This window comes from Physella acuta, unplaced genomic scaffold (genome assembly GCF_028476545.2).
Source record: "Physella acuta isolate Inbredline_101_S28 unplaced genomic scaffold, ASM2847654v3 ptg000833l, whole genome shotgun sequence".
In the NCBI taxonomy this organism is placed as follows: Eukaryota; Metazoa; Mollusca; class Gastropoda; family Physidae; genus Physella; species Physella acuta.
The window spans coordinates 106,110-122,629 of record NW_026732351.1 but is presented as its reverse complement, the minus strand read 5'-3'; the positions used below and the strand labels follow the sequence as shown (position 1 = coordinate 122,629).

General features: G+C 32.9%; 1 protein-coding gene across 1 annotated transcript; it reads left to right on the top strand.

Annotated features, from left to right (window-relative positions):
• Nucleotides 1-3,508: 3,508 nt before the first annotated feature.
• LOC131951862 (AFG1-like ATPase) lies at nt 3,509-12,144 on the top strand. The gene is made up of 13 exons (XM_059314268.1): nt 3,509-3,642; nt 4,183-4,439; nt 6,922-6,976; nt 7,494-7,595; nt 7,993-8,123; nt 8,281-8,380; nt 8,938-8,996; nt 9,223-9,305; nt 9,842-9,912; nt 10,002-10,102; nt 10,381-10,521; nt 11,205-11,321; nt 11,746-12,144. The coding sequence occupies exons 1-13, from the start codon at nt 3,552-3,554 to the stop codon at nt 11,887-11,889; spliced, it is 1,452 nt and encodes a 483-aa protein (XP_059170251.1). The 5' UTR covers nt 3,509-3,551; the 3' UTR covers nt 11,890-12,144.
• The last annotated feature ends 4,376 nt before the right edge of the window (nt 12,145-16,520 follow it).

The following is a 16,520-nucleotide window of genomic DNA, read 5'->3' as shown; positions in this document are numbered from 1 at the left end:
TATATATATATATATATATATATATATATATATATATATATATATATATATATATATATAATTACTAGCTGTATAAATTGAAAGTAGCACTCTGGAGAAATAAGAAAAAACACACAATGTAGGCCGACAAAACAAAAATTGTATCAATCTAAACAAAAAAAAATATACACACTACAACCAAAAACAATGAACGTAACACAATCTGTTTGGTAATTCTTGTAAAAAAATGTCTTACATTATAATTCCTGGGAAATTATTTAAGACAAGTGAAATAGGGGAAATAATCACTCTCTTAATATAAATATGTATATATCTAAACATTTAATTATAAATGTCAAAACAAATAAATAATTACTTTAGAATATAATGAAGTTGTTTAACACTATTCGTGTTAACAAAATGTTTTTGTCTGTAATCAGAAATAAATATATCGTCATCATAAATGTTAAAGTATTACAGCATAATGAAAGTTTTTGAAATCAGAGTTGGTATAAAAGCACGCTTTTCGATATAAAGAAATACCTTTGGGATAACAGTTTAAACTTAACTAAACATCGGTATTTTAGGTTCAGATCATATCTTTTTTAAAAATTAAGTACTGCATCTTTTGTTCCTTAAAGATCATTTTTTAACATAGTGATAGGTATGGGTTAGATCACTGTATTGCTCACACACCTTTTTACTGTCCGGTCACTTTAGGTCAATTATCCAACCCAGTGTATACCTAGGTGTGACATTAATTTCGCTCTACACAATTGTGGTGGTGAGGTGGGGGGGGGGGGGGGAGATAACCAACTCAGAGTGAACATAGCGTCATTTTTTAGATGACTGTTCTAAACATACATATATTTTACACATGTATACTGATTCAGAAATAGATTTAAATAAGTAGCAGTGGTATTATGACTATTTTTTTTTACAGAGGGGTCCATGGGGGAGAGGGGTTGTAACTGTTTCATATAATTTGTAATCGTATCACTATCGCCCAAACTGTCATAATACTACTACTTCATCGCGATGACAATGACGTTGTTGACCGTGTCAAAATTTCCCCACCGCTACGCAGCTTGCCCATAATTAAATTTAAATAGAGGTGCCACATCAGTTGTATTTGTTTCTGTATTGTAATTTTCAAAAAATTAATCACACGATTCAAACTGTATCTATAAAGTAATTATGTGTGAAGTTTTATGTATAACATTTTCTAATGCAATTATTCGTAAGCAAATACATTATACAGTTGCCTTAAACTTAACACCCCTCTTGCCAAGTGGTACTACCCGTAGAGGTTTTTAAAAAATTCCAATGCATCGTAATGGTTATTTTTAGAATGGCAAACTGATGCAGCTGTTAATACGTGTTGTAAACGTACTAGACTAGTACAATAATGCTTAATTGCTGCTTGCAAAGATATCTTGTGATTTACATAGATGTGCCGACCAAACATATTTTTTTTTAACAAATATCATTGTTTAAAACTTTGAGTTTAAAAAGTTTCCAAAAAGGCGCCACTTTGAGGAAAATGGCCAGAGGGGGAGCGGCCGCTCCCCCTGCTCCCCCCCTGCGTACGCTACTGTTCGGTAGGTTAAGAACCACTGTTATATAGAATTATTTTAGGTTCATTCATATATAAACAATACGCAAGTATTACTATTACACATTCTATTTGAAATTGATTGGATAATTAGATCGTCACTCGTAGTGGTAGACTAAATATTTTTAGTGTTTTTTCCAGACTTTTTTCTCCGGGGGGGGGGGGCGGTAGACTGTTAAAGGTATATATTTTCTATATAAATTATATAAATTTCGTTCGGGGGGGGGGGGGGGAAGGAAGGGGGGGCTTCGCCCGCTCCCCAGTCAGTACACATATATTGCCCCAATATTGGCTAAACATTGGTTACCAATATTGGCTACATCTTGGTGCAGCATTGGCTTAACCGTGGCCAAACATTGGTAGTGAAACTCGGCATATGTTGGCGCAATGTTGGCACAATATTAGCTATATCCCGGCTACATATTGGCCTAACATTGGCTAGATCTTGGCCAAATATTGGCTATATCTTGGCCCAATATTGGCTATATCCCGGCTACATATTGGCCCAACATTGGCTATATCTTGGCCAAATATTGGCTATATCTTGGTCCAATATTGGCTATATCTTGTTTCAACCAAAGGGATGCCGGAAAGAATCTGCATACCTTAGAAATGGTTACGACCAGGCCTTTCAGTAGCTAGTCACGTAGTTTATTTTAAACAGACAGAACATTCTTATACACAATTGTCGGAGTGAAACATCTTTTTCTAGCCTGTTTTGATATCTTACAGTTTATTTGGAAACTAATTGAACAATCCATTAGGGGGTAATCCATAAATGACGTCGCGCTTTTTTGACGATTTTTACCTCCCCCTCCCCTCCGTCACACATCGTCACAAAAAGCCAGACCCCCCCCCCCCATAAAATGACGTCAGCCTACAACCCCCCTCACAATTGCAGTTGAATTTTTTTTAAAACATCGATATTTTTCCAAAATGTTGTCTGAACTCTGTCAAAATAGAGTATTTTATTCAATTCCTATTACAAGTTATTAAAACAGTTTTCTAAAACGCAAAATATCGTCTAAAATACGTTTTCTAACAATGCTTTTTTTTTTATAATGCAAAAGTGTGACGTCGCATCATCTGAACCCCCCCCCCCCTCATCACACACCGTCACAAAATTACGGACCCCCTCCCCCCTACGAGTGTGACGTCATTTATGGGCGACCCCTTAATGTGCCAGTACTAACTTCCTATTTTAGGGAGCGTCGTAGACATTATCAATAAATTATCAAGCCGAAAGCAACGAAAGCTAATGTTAAAAGGGCGAGGGTTTTACTTCCTCTCGAGCAGTTCATAGTATGGTGATCTCTGTTTGATTAAAACATAGTTTATAATTTAAAGAGCTAAACAAATATCGATGTAAAATATACAAAATTATGTAGGAAAATTAAATAGACTATTTTGGAGGCCCAAAAAAATCGGGGGCTAGGGTTGTTGTCCTCTCAGCCCCATATCCGTCAATGGAGTAGTGTGCAGAGGCGTAGCGACCCTTCCCGGCGCCCGGGGACAAACTTTGCACCCCCCCCCCCCCTCAAGATTTCGATTTGCAACGCCCTCAAACTTTCGATTTGCACCCCCCTCAACCTTTCAATTTATTTTTCCAACCCATTTTGGTGCCCCCTAAGGTCGGCGCCCGGGGACATATGTCCCCCCCCCCCCGCCACGCTACTGGTAGTGTGATAGTTTATCATTCTTTAACAAGGTCGTTCATAGGACAATTTTGCATAACACTTATCTTTGCACATTTTTGACACTTAGGGTGGTTGGATAAAATATTTAAAGTAAATAACTTATACATTTCAATTAAATTTGAATTTGTTCATGTAACTTGTAAGGGAGACAACACATAAAAAAAAACCAGCGTAATCTCCTTTATTGGAAACTACTTTTGTTCTAATGTTTACACTCCACACTTGCAATGTAGTATTTTTAGACTGGCCACAATGTCACAATGGGAAGGGCAATACGAATAATAAGCCAACTTATTCCACATCGTTATGGACTTTTAACACGTTCTCGCTGTTATGTAACCGTTCTTATTTGTAAGTAATTGCATTGAATCACCACCTAGGTTTAGTTATACTCGACTCTTCAGCTGTTATCTGTTAAAATGTTAATTATTGTTAATTTAGTAAAAAAAAGTTGAAGTTCGTGTGCTGACCACTGAACTGCTGACGATCACTGACTGGTGTGACTGACTGAGCCAGACTGATGAATGATTTTGAATGGATGTCCCACAATGACTACCGAAATATGTGCGTTAGGTTGTAGTTGTTACAGTATTGTAATATCAGATTCAGTTAGGCCTAAGACTATATGCCATGGTCAGAAATTTTAGGTTAGGGCTATTATGGCTATGGCGTTCATTGATTCAGTGATAATGATCCTTGGGTTAGACTACACCATTTATTTTAGATTTTATAGAGAGTAGATTGTAGATAGAGGGTTTGATTAAGTGACACCGATACTTTAGTCAGTATTTTGTGGGCCCTAGGCCTACATTTTTTTGTAAATAAATTGTAAAATTATTGTAAACAGATTCATATCCTTTTAAATAATTTCATTTGTTTTTTTCCCCTCAGCTACAAGTGACAGAAAATACTCATCATCAGTGCTCAGTCTAGACAAACGAGTAGACGCTGCTAAAAGACCATCTGAGACAGGGCTAGGCAATGTTACTGATGGGCCACTGAAAGTGTATGCCAGAAAAATAACTGTTGGAGAACTCAACAAAGATGACCATCAGCAGAAAGTTGTAGAACGCCTCCAACTTCTACACGAGACACTGAAGACGTATCAGCCCATTGTTAAAGAGACAGGGACATCATGGTTCAAAAAGGTAATCATATTTATAAGTCATGTTTCAAGATGTTCATTAATTTGAGTAACTGACTAATCAACAGGGATGTGACTTTTCCGAATTTTAGCGGAAATCCGATTTTTCCGTTTCAGTTGCGATTTTCCTCCGCTGATTTAATTTTCGCCGAATTTTTCCGCCGAGTTCCAATTTTTGTCGATTTTTTACGAAGTTTTAAAAATTCGGAAAAAAAAAACGGAAATGTCTTCTACGGAAAGAGCCGACTTGCTCATTCCACTTATTCGTATTTAAATCGACAATTACTGTACTTAGGTCAAACGGACACTCGAATATGCGCATTTCTTTTCGATTGGTCGATTGCGCTAGGTCTGACGGTGCTAGCTCAAGATTAAATGTAGATTAAGAATAAGATTCGGAATTTCGGCGGAATTTTCAAAGCACACTTTTTTAGTCCAAATTTTCCGCTGATATTTTCAGTTAACTATTTATCAAAAACACGGAAAAGGTAATCTAAAATAATGCAGTTATTCAAATGAAACTTACATCTCTTAAGCTTGGTAAGCTAGCTATCGATATAGCCTAATTTACTTATCGGTATTTTAACCCGCCTAAATCTAGAGTTTCTGTCTGATTTTATTTTATTTCGCAATCTCAAATGAATATTGAAATCCTTGCAAAAGGTGACTATGAGGACTAGACTAACCCGCCCCACCTCGTAGCAACGGTGGCTCTTGTGACCTCACCTTGACCCCAAGCACGTGTTCGGTACTGCTGGTGGAAAAAAATGACGTCACAGTCAATTTTTAATAGCTGTTTCTGCAATTCGTATGCTTCGTAGGCCTACAGATTAAAACAAAATACTAAACTCAACGTGACTACGACCGTGTCTTGTTTGTGGAAGAAAAAATACGTTCAGACTGTTTTTAAATTTTTAATAAGGGGTCTTCCATTAATAACGTCACACTGGTAAGATAGTGTAACGTCATATTTTTGTATTTTAAAAAAAGTAATGTTAGAAACAACTGCATCTTAGCCGCTATTAGAAAACTGTTGTAAAATATTGTAATAGAAATTGAATAAAATACCCTATGTTGGTTGACCTCAGTCAATATTTTAGAAAAAAATCGATGTTTAAAAAAAAATTCAAATTAATTTCGAGGAGGGGGGAGCATTTGTTGGCTGAGGTGTGACGTCATTATGGGGTGGGGGGAGTCTGGCTTTTGTAGGAGAGAGGGGAGGTAAAAATCGTCAAAAAAAAACGTGGGTGACCCCTAACAATTTACAGCTATTCCAAAATACATAAATATCGATGTGGCTTGGCTATCATAATGATTAACTTTGGTTCACACGTCAGACCCTTTCTAATTTTAGCTAACCTGGTCCATTGCATTTTTGCATCATATGAACCTAAAACTCAACTTGTAACTAATCTTAATCTACTAGGATCTTTAAAGTTGAAGACAAATATTTTTACCAATCCAATCTTTAAAAGAATATAAGGCATAAGGCCCCTATTTAAAAATTGAAAACAGGAGTACATCTAGAATCTACACTAGATTAGTACAGTTTAAATTAGCTTAATGGTAAAATAAAACTTAATTGCTACTTTAGTTACATTGTAATTTTTAAAAAGTTGTTTATAAGGTAAACATTAAATTGCAATTAGACAAGACTTTCAATGTTTTTTTAGAGTATCATAAACTTCTTGTATTTAAAATATTAACTTCATTAAACAATTAATTAGTACAGTAACAGTATGAAGCTGCTTAACTGCGATAAAAAGTAGATAAACATAATAATATTGAGATATTATCCGAAGAAAATTTCCTAATTTTTTTTCCTGGTCTGGTCACATCCCTGAATCAAGTTGGTTGTTATAGTTATAAAAAATATTTTCACTACAATAGATTTATAGGCCCTAAAAGTATTTGCACAATTTGTAGAAAAAAAATGTGTTTATTTATACTGATAATATTACAGTAGCTTAAAACTGTAGGCAGGAAAATACCGAAATGGATTTCTCTATTAGGTAAAAATGTTCAAAATTAAGAGTTTATGCTGCTTAAAACACATGTAGTGTCTATTTCTGACTGATATTTGTCTTTAAACAGGTAACAAAATTATAAAAAATATAAATTGTTGTAAATAAAATTCAGTTTAAATTTGATAGAATCAAATAACAATGAGGGAAAAGTATACATTTTTTCTAATAATTCTAAATTTCAAATTATGCGCTAGATTTAATGTGTCTAATTATTGTCGTAATTACCATAATTTATAAATCTGTTACATCTGTTAAGCTTTACTTGCAACCTTTCAAAAGTTTGGCAAAGGCATAATTTAGAACTTTCTAGTATGTGGGTTATACACATGGGTTAATATATGCATGTACTGCAAGATTTTATGTGGTGATTTTTACTCTACCTCTATTGTTAGATTGGTATTGTCTTTATTATCAAAACAGTTACTCAGAAGTTTGTAAAAAAATGATGAAATTTTACAGAAAAAAGAATCAGTGGCACAGCACATAAGGGGTCTTTACCTTCATGGAAATGTTGGTAAGTTATAATTCACTTTGACCTCTATCTGTGTTTTGTGTTTTAAATTAGCAAGGTGCCAAAAAAATCTGTATATTGTTCAGTATGTGCTCAAGACATATATGTGTTTATATAATAAAACTGTTACAGTCATTATGATTTTGATAGAATTAGAATTAAATAGGTAAAAAATGGTAGTCTTCTCCCCCCCCCCCCCCCCAAGCCTTCTACAGGATGTAATTCTTCTTAAGCAGTATATGCTAAATAGCTAGTTTCATAAACACTTTTTGAACAGATAAAGTTGTTTCCCTTTTAATATAGTTTTGACTTGCTCAGACTTTTGTAATTTAATTAAACTGTAGCAATGATTAAGTTAGAATTAAATAGGAAAATATTGTTAGTGCCTGCCCAACACCTCACCCCAAAGCATTGTAAAAGATGTAATTCTTCTACAGGAGGATCTGCCAAATAGCATGTGTTAAAGAGAATTTAAATAAACATTATTTCCCTTTAACATAGTATTGACTTCCTCACTCAGGCACAGGGAAAACAATGCTGATGGACATGTTCCATGAGACCAGTACAGTAGTAAAAAAGCAGCGAGTCCATTTTCACAAATTCATGCTAGATGTCCATAAAAGTGAGTAGGCCTACTGATGTCATTTTAATTAAATACTTGTTTGTCTCTTAATTATTCACTGTACATTTTAAAATATAAGACAACATTTTAAAAAAGATAATATAGATTATTTGAAAGTGGTTATGATAATTATTACTCTGAATTGGTTTTGCTTTACGTTGTGAGATTTTATATATATATCATTGACACAATTTCTTTATACTGTTGTGAAAAGTAAAATACAATTTTTATCTAAGCTATAAGTTCAGATAACAGCTAACGAGAGTAATAGCTAAGGGAGGCAATACAAGGGCTTTATTCCTGACCCCCCCCCCCCATCCCTGCTGATGGAGCTGGCTAAACTCTGAACCATCACCACACTTTCTCACTTGTATTTTTCATTGTTGATCTTTTACAGGAATTCATCATTTAAAACAAAATCAGCCAAAAATAAAAACAACCATTGATACACAGCCCTTTGATGCAATAGGCCCAATAGCATTTGAGATTAGCCAGGAAGCTTGGCTGTTGTGCTTTGATGAATTTCAGGTAGGGCCCACATTATTCATTATTCACACTTGCTTTAAAGTCGTGTTCCCTCTGTGCATGATGCTTAGCTTGAGTTTTATGCTTATGTAAATTGTTTATCTCCTTTATGAACATGTAATGTTTATAGTGTATGTAATATATCATTGCTGTTCTACAGGTAACTGATGTAGCAGATGCTATGATTTTAAAGAGACTTTTTACAGAAATGTTTAAAAATGGTGTTGTGGTTGTGGCCACATCAAACAGACCACCTGATGGTAAGGTTTATTTTAAGTTCTTAATTTACTTTGTAACAAGTGTCTGGTGACTACATCCATATAAGAAAAATATTTTACTGTATAAGACTGTTGTATGAGATGGCATGGTTGTGCAGTAATGAGCACAACTACTATCCTGGAAGTTTCATGTTCAGGTCCTAGCGCAACTCCGTTAGAGATCCACTCAGCCCTAATGGGTACCTGACTTATGTTAGAGAAAGTAAACACTTCGTCATCTCCCTTTGGACCACCAGGTCTGAAAGGGTAGTGACTACTTTAAGATTGGTGTGTGTTTTCTGTATCCACATTAAGATCTACAGCATGGTTAAGTTGGGTCTTGACCATTTTATTGTACATGGTTGGTCTGTGTTTGTTATATCATCAGAATTAAGAGTGTACTGCTTAGTTGAAGTGTGAGTTAGCCACCTCCTTGCAGTGTTTGTTGGTTTGCTATTTCTCAACCTAGGTCTTATGCATTTTGCAGCAGAAGCATTTTACCTCCCTTATCATTATAGCTTATGCTGGGAATTTGCTAAAAAAACTTTTCTGTGTTGTAGATTTATACAAGAATGGTTTACAAAGAGGAACATTTTTACCTTTTATTGATATTTTAAAGGTAAGTGGTTAAACTACTGTACTACAAAAATTAGCTTTAAAGTACTAACTATTCATTTTTATTTTCAAATTCCTGTACTTAGGTTTACAACTTTTATTTACTAATTTATATTTTAATTGGTAGCCTTTCTTAAAGCATATTTTTTAACTGTATTGTTTTGTCAGCTTTTAATAAAAAAAAAGGGATTATTCACAATGAATATGTAATAAATGTATCATTTTTTCAGACATACTGTGAAGTGATTCCACTAGATTCTGGTATTGATTACAGAATGTTGTCCATGCCTGCGGATGGTAAAATTTACTTTGTGTAAGATCTCTTTTGCATTAACAGTCTTTGTACGCAAGTAGTTTTATTTAAATGTCAAAAAAAAAACAAAAAAAAAACAAAGATAGATACATTATTTATAGTGTGAGTTGATTTTTAGAGAAAAAAAATTCTCCATTTAAATTTAAAGAAAAATGTTCTTTAAAAGATTTAATCCATTACAATTTTATACATCTCTAGTTACTTGTCAATTAATATATTTTTAGTGGGGTTGTTCATTTACTAACATATATTTAACTTTAAGTACAGTAATGAAAGTTGGATGTTAGCTTATTTTTAGTGGTAAGGTTAATGCTCATTCATTAACATATTTAACAAAATGTACAGTAATAAAAATTGGATGTTAACTTATTTGTAGTGAAAAGGTTGCTGTTCATTTACTAACATATATTTCACTAAATGTACAGTAATGAAAATTGGATGTTAACTTATTTGTAGTGAAAAGGTTGCTGTTAATCTACTAACATATATTTAACTAAATGTACAGTAATAAAAACTGGATTTATGTTCGTCTACAGAGGGCCAAATGAAGAAACAAACAAACACATTGATCAGGTCATTGAGGAACTTCTGCAAAATCAACAGACAGGTGAGCTGTTGTTTGCTGTCTGCCAGGAGTAAACTTTTAGAAAACAATGATGGACTGGATTAAAGTTTGTTTATTTTCAATCTGTGCAGAAGCAGTCTCCAGAACACTGACGATTTTAGGACGCAATCTAATCTTGCCCAGGACTTATGGGAGAATTCTAGATACCACGTTTGAAAGTCTGTGCAAGCAGGTTAGTTTTAAAATTTGTTTAAAAATTTTAAATTGTTCTGCTGAATTGCTGGAGTTTTTATTTTTTAAATTACAAGTATAGTGAGAAAATCTCTATTGCTATCATTTTAGTGTGATGTATACATTTTTAATGATTTATTATGTAAATGATGATTTATTCACATACTGAAACAAGATGTTAAAAACCATGTTTGGCTTTGGGAACAGAGTATTTGAATATCCATAGCACATTCACCCACTGCAGGCATAGAAAATAAACTTGTTGATCTGTCTGTATAGAACCTTGGTGCCATAGACTACCTGGAGATCTGCAAGGAATTTGATGTGGTTGTCCTGCGGGATGTCCCTAATATGAATCTCAGCTCTCGTACGGAGGCTCGGAGGTTTACCACCCTCATAGATACCTTGTATGACAATAAGGTGAGTTACATTTACCTTAAGTGAGAGCTTATGAATAATGTTTTTAACAAGGTGTTTCATGTAATATTGGTTAGGTAGTTTTGTTACTCTCATGGATATATTGTATGAGAAGATAAGTTTTATTTACACATGGTCTGGCCTTTTTTGATACCTTGTTTGATGATAAGGCTAGTTTCATTTACAAAGGGTTAGCGAGGTATGTTACTCTCATACATTGAGTGACAGTACTGTAAGTTTCATTTATCTTGGGTTAGGGCTTATAGATACCTAGTATGATTATAAGGTTAGTTTCATTCACCTCAGGTTAGGGGAGAACTTTTGTAACATGAAGTATTTGTTTACCAATGGTTAGGGAGGTTTCTCAATAAGGTAAATGTCAAAAAAGGGTTTCTTTTCCCTTATTACATTAGCAAGTGTACTTCATTTTGTAAAGTATGAACAAATGTTAGCTTAGCTCATAGCTATCTAGATGATTCACTATAGGCAAGTCATGTCACTTTATAAATTATATATGGGGTTGTTAAATCTTTACGGCAACATTACTTACTATTTCCAGCAACAATTCTCAGATGGAGTAGAATTCTTAATTTTTCCAGCAACAATTCTCAGATGGAGTAGAATTCTTAATTTTTCCAGCAACAATTCTCAGATGGAGTAGAATTCTTCTTTTTTTTTAAACCCAGGTAAAGCTAGTGGTGGGAGCAGCTTCTGCCCCCAAAAATCTGTTTTCTGCTGGTGGCATCAGTGCTCTGGATGAAGAAGCAAACAGAAGTTTGATGGATGATCTGGGCATTAATGCTGTAAGTTGCATCTACAACCACTACACATATATTCACATGCATTTACCAACAGATGCATAAATACTACACCATACACATACATTTACCTACGGATAAAGACCGCACCATATACATACATTTACCTACTGATACATATAGACTGCACCATACACATACATTTACCTGCGGATACATAAAGACTGCACCATATACATGCATTTACCAACACAATACATTTACTAACAGATACATAGAGAATGCACCTTGCCATGCACATTTCCATTCATCGCCTGATCTAACAACATACTTCACATAAGTGGACATCAACATTTAAACATAAAAAAATTTATGCATATATTTATTTACAAATAGCCAGTTTTTTATTACACCCATATATATGCATAGACTGTTGTTTATAAGTATGTGAAACATCTTCCCTCTTTAGAAATCAGAGCTGGCCAGATCGAGCATCTTTACAGGCGAGGAAGAGTTATTTGCCTTTGAGAGAGTTATCTCCCGGCTATCCGAGATGAAGACAAAAGAATATTGGGAACTGGAAAGATCCACAAAGAGCAGGGAAAATTCTTGACGATAGCTTGTTTTTTAGTCCTAGTTCATTTTAATAGTAATTCCGGTGAATAAATATTTTTAAAGGTTTGATTTGGAAATATTGTATTGTGAGGTATTTTGTGTATTTAGTATAATTTTACCACAATTGTTGCCTGTGATAAAGGCTACATGAGTTAGATAGTTTAGATACATGCATTATGTACGGATGTTGATATTTATTACAGACTAAAGAAAATACTCTGTGAAACGATTAAAAAAAACATCAAGCAAGTCATCTGATGTGTTGTCTCTTTTGTTTGCTTATTGTTAAGGTAACCTTTGGCCAACTAAAAATATTTTGTTTCAAAATAAAAATAGACATTAAATTTTTTTTTAGAAAGCAGTCTGAAAATGTTTTCTAAGAAGTCTTTATTAATTACAGAAATATTCTTTTTGGACATAAGCAAAAATGTTCGGAGCCTGTTTGTCGTGAGTCCAAAGAGCTAGAGCTGTTTTGTCAGAAATCTTTATGACTGGGTCCTTTATTGCTGGCCCTTATGAAGTGGCTTTTTTGTCAAAACCTGTTTTGATGCTGCACTAATTTTTCAAGAGCTCAGGATTCAAAGTTCGTGGATACCATATTTGTTCATGTGTCTCAAAAGAGATTTAGAGTGGTTGTTCTTAAATAATGCCACAGTTGAAATGTTATATGTATAAAAAAATTTGATCACTCACAAAATCTCAACACAAACATACACACATCGAGAGTTGACTTTTTTTTTTCTTTCACGAAACAAAGATCAGTCTTTAAAATGTATTGGATTAAAACGTTCTCAAGTTTTGACAAATTAGCATGGGAAGTTATGATAACCTCGTACGTTGATATAAATCGCCAATAATGTATTTCTACAAAATAACATGATAATTATTATGGATCACTGTTGTACGAATTTAAGCAACCGGTATGCCTGTGGCACTTAAGTTTAAAACAAGTGGATGAGGAGAGGGCAGGGGTTCTGACCTGACCAAAAACCTAACCACCCAGCCGTCGCCTTAGCTTGGTGACACAACACTCCAGAATTCGTTACGTCGTTTTAAAAAAAAGCAGTCAACGGCTTCCTGCTTCAGCTGTTTCTTATAGACCGTCACGCTCCGTGACACACCGCAAGCAAATATGATCAAATATAATCGATGGGCCATCGACTGACACCCACTCATTGGGATCGAACGATAACTTATCTGATGATAACTATAATATAATGATACTGATACGGTCAACCCCTTAATTGCTTGGTAACGCCTTATATCGTTAATCTGTACCGTAATGGAGATGGTTGGGGGATCGAACGATAATCTATCTTCCAGGCATCTTTTCGGTGAGGCTTTGCCACCCCCCCTCCCCCCGAAAAACGTCTACCGCCACCACCACACTCCCTGAACGATATATAATTTATGTAGAAAATATATACTTTTACCAGTGTCTGCCCTCCCGGAAATTTTAGTCCGCCGCCCGTCCCCGAAAATTTCAAGTGCGCCTCCCCCTCTGGGAAAAAAATTCTGGATGATAACGAAATGATGATAGCGCCACGGTCAACCCCTGTATTGCTAGGAACGCCGTTCAGCGTTAAACCGTACCGTAATCGAGATGGTTGGGGGATCGAATAGTCGTCAGGCAGTGGGGTAGGCAAGGGAGGTTAGGGGGGGTTATAGCCCCTACCATGGACTCATACCCCTATATATATATATATATATATATATATATATATATATGACTTTATTTTATACATATGGAAAATATTTGAACCCCTCCCATGACAAATTCCTGTCGTGCGGCGTCAATTCGGCCAATGACGAAACGGCCCCGTCAAAACGACCCCGAAAAAACGACCCCGTCAAAACGACCCCGTCAAATCGGCCCCGTCAAAAGGGCCAGCGACATATGGACCCCGTCATATAGGCTCCCGACAAATAGACTCCCGTCATTTAGGCTACCGACAAATAGGCTCCCGTTATATAGGCTCCCGACAAAAGGGCTCCAGTCAATAAGGCTCCCGACAAATAGGCTCCCGTCGTTTTGGCTCCCGACATATAGGCTCCCGTCATTTAGTTTTTTCCACAAAACGGCCCCCGTCATTACGACTCCCGACAAATAGGCTCCCGCCATTTAGTTTCTCTACAAAACGGCCCCCGTCATTACGACTCCCGACAAATAGGCTAGCGTCATTTTGGCTCACGACAAAAAGGCTCCTGTTAATTTGGCTCCAGACAAAAGGACCTCTGATAATACCGTTTCTGTAGAGACTAAGTCGCCCGGCAAAGCGGTCTCATTGAATATGACACCTGCCAGATATAGATATAGATATAGATATAGATATAGATATAGATATAGATATAGATATAGATATAGATATAGATATAGATATAGATATAGATATAGATATAGATATAGATATAGATATAGATATAGATATAGATATAGATATAGATATAGATATAGATATAGATATAGATATAGATATAGATATAGATATAGATATAGATATAGATATAGATATAGATATAGATATAGATATAGATATAGATATAGATATAGATATAGATATAGATATAGATATAGATATAGATATAGATATAGATATAGATATAGATATAGATATAGATATAGATATAGATATAGATATAGATATAGATATAGATATAGATATAGATATAGATATAGATATAGATATAGATATAGATATAGATATAGATATAGATATAGATATAGATATAGATATAGATATAGATATAGATATAGATATAGATATAGATATAGATATAGATATAGATATAGATATAGATATAGATATAGATATAGATATAGATATAGATATAGATATAGATATAGATATAGATATAGATATAGATATAGATATAGATATAGATATAGATATAGATATAGATATAGATATAGATATAGATATAGATATAGATATAGATATAGATATAGATATAGATATAGATATAGATATAGATATAGATATAGATATAGATATAGATATAGATATAGATATAGATATAGATATAGATATAGATATAGATATAGATATAGATATAGATATAGATATAGATATAGATATAGATATAGATATAGATATAGATATAGATATAGATATAGATATAGATATAGATATAGATATAGATATAGATATAGATATAGATATAGATATAGATATAGATATAGATATAGATATAGATATAGATATAGATATAGATATAGATATAGATATAGATATAGATATAGATATAGATATAGATATAGATATAGATATAGATATAGATATAGATATAGATATAGATATAGATATAGATATAGATATAGATATAGATATAGATATAGATATAGATATAGATATAGATATAGATATAGATATAGATATAGATATAGATATAGATATAGATATAGATATAGATATAGATATAGATATAGATATAGATATAGATATAGATATAGATATAGATATAGATATAGATATAGATATAGATATAGATATAGATATAGATATAGATATAGATATAGATATAGATATAGATATAGATATAGATATAGATATAGATATAGATATAGATATAGATATAGATATAGATATAGATATAGATATAGATATAGATATAGATATAGATATAGATATAGATATAGATATAGATATAGATATAGATATAGATATAGATATAGATATAGATATAGATATAGATATAGATATAGATATAGATATAGATATAGATATAGATATAGATATAGATATAGATATAGATATAGATATAGATATAGATATAGATATAGATATAGATATAGATATAGATATAGATATAGATATAGATATAGATATAGATATAGATATAGATATAGATATAGATATAGATATAGATATAGATATAGATATAGATATAGATATAGATATAGATATAGATATAGATATAGATATAGATATAGATATAGATATAGATATAGATATAGATATAGATATAGATATAGATATAGATATAGATATAGATATAGATATAGATATAGATATAGATATAGATATAGATATAGATATAGATATAGATATAGATATAGATATAGATATAGATATAGATATAGATATAGATATAGATATAGATATAGATATAGATATAGATATAGATATAGATATAGATATAGATATAGATATAGATATAGATATAGATATAGATATAGATATAGATATAGATATAGATATAGATATAGATATAGATATAGATATAGATATAGATATAGATATAGATATAGATATAGATATAGATATAGATATAGATATAGATATAGATATAGATATAGATATAGATATAGATATAGATATAGATATAGATATAGATATAGATATAGATATAGATATAGATATAGATATAGATATAGATATAGATATAGATATAGATATAGATATAGATATAGATATAGATATAGATATAGATATAGATATAGATATAGATATAGATATAGATAAAAATATTTTTGCGGGGTGGCCCATTTTTTCTAGTTCCGCCACTGAATACAACGTATGCATCTCTTGTTCGGCAGGCCTTATTTTTATATTAGTTTATCTATTATAAAATATAGTATGTTTTAATTTAAGGGTCATCTATCTATGACATCCATAATTGAGTCGATAG

Excerpts from the sequence above, each read along its gene's own strand:
- LOC131951862 (XM_059314268.1), top strand. The coding sequence starts at position 3,552 with ATGGGAAGGGCAATACGAATAATAAGCCAACTTATTCCACATCGTTAT. Across the intron at positions 7,596-7,992 it reads CATGCTAGATGTCCATAAAA|GAATTCATCATTTAAAACAA; the intron begins GTGAGTAGGCCT and ends GATCTTTTACAG. Across the intron at positions 9,306-9,841 it reads GATGGTAAAATTTACTTTGT|AGGGCCAAATGAAGAAACAA; the intron begins GTAAGATCTCTT and ends GTTCGTCTACAG.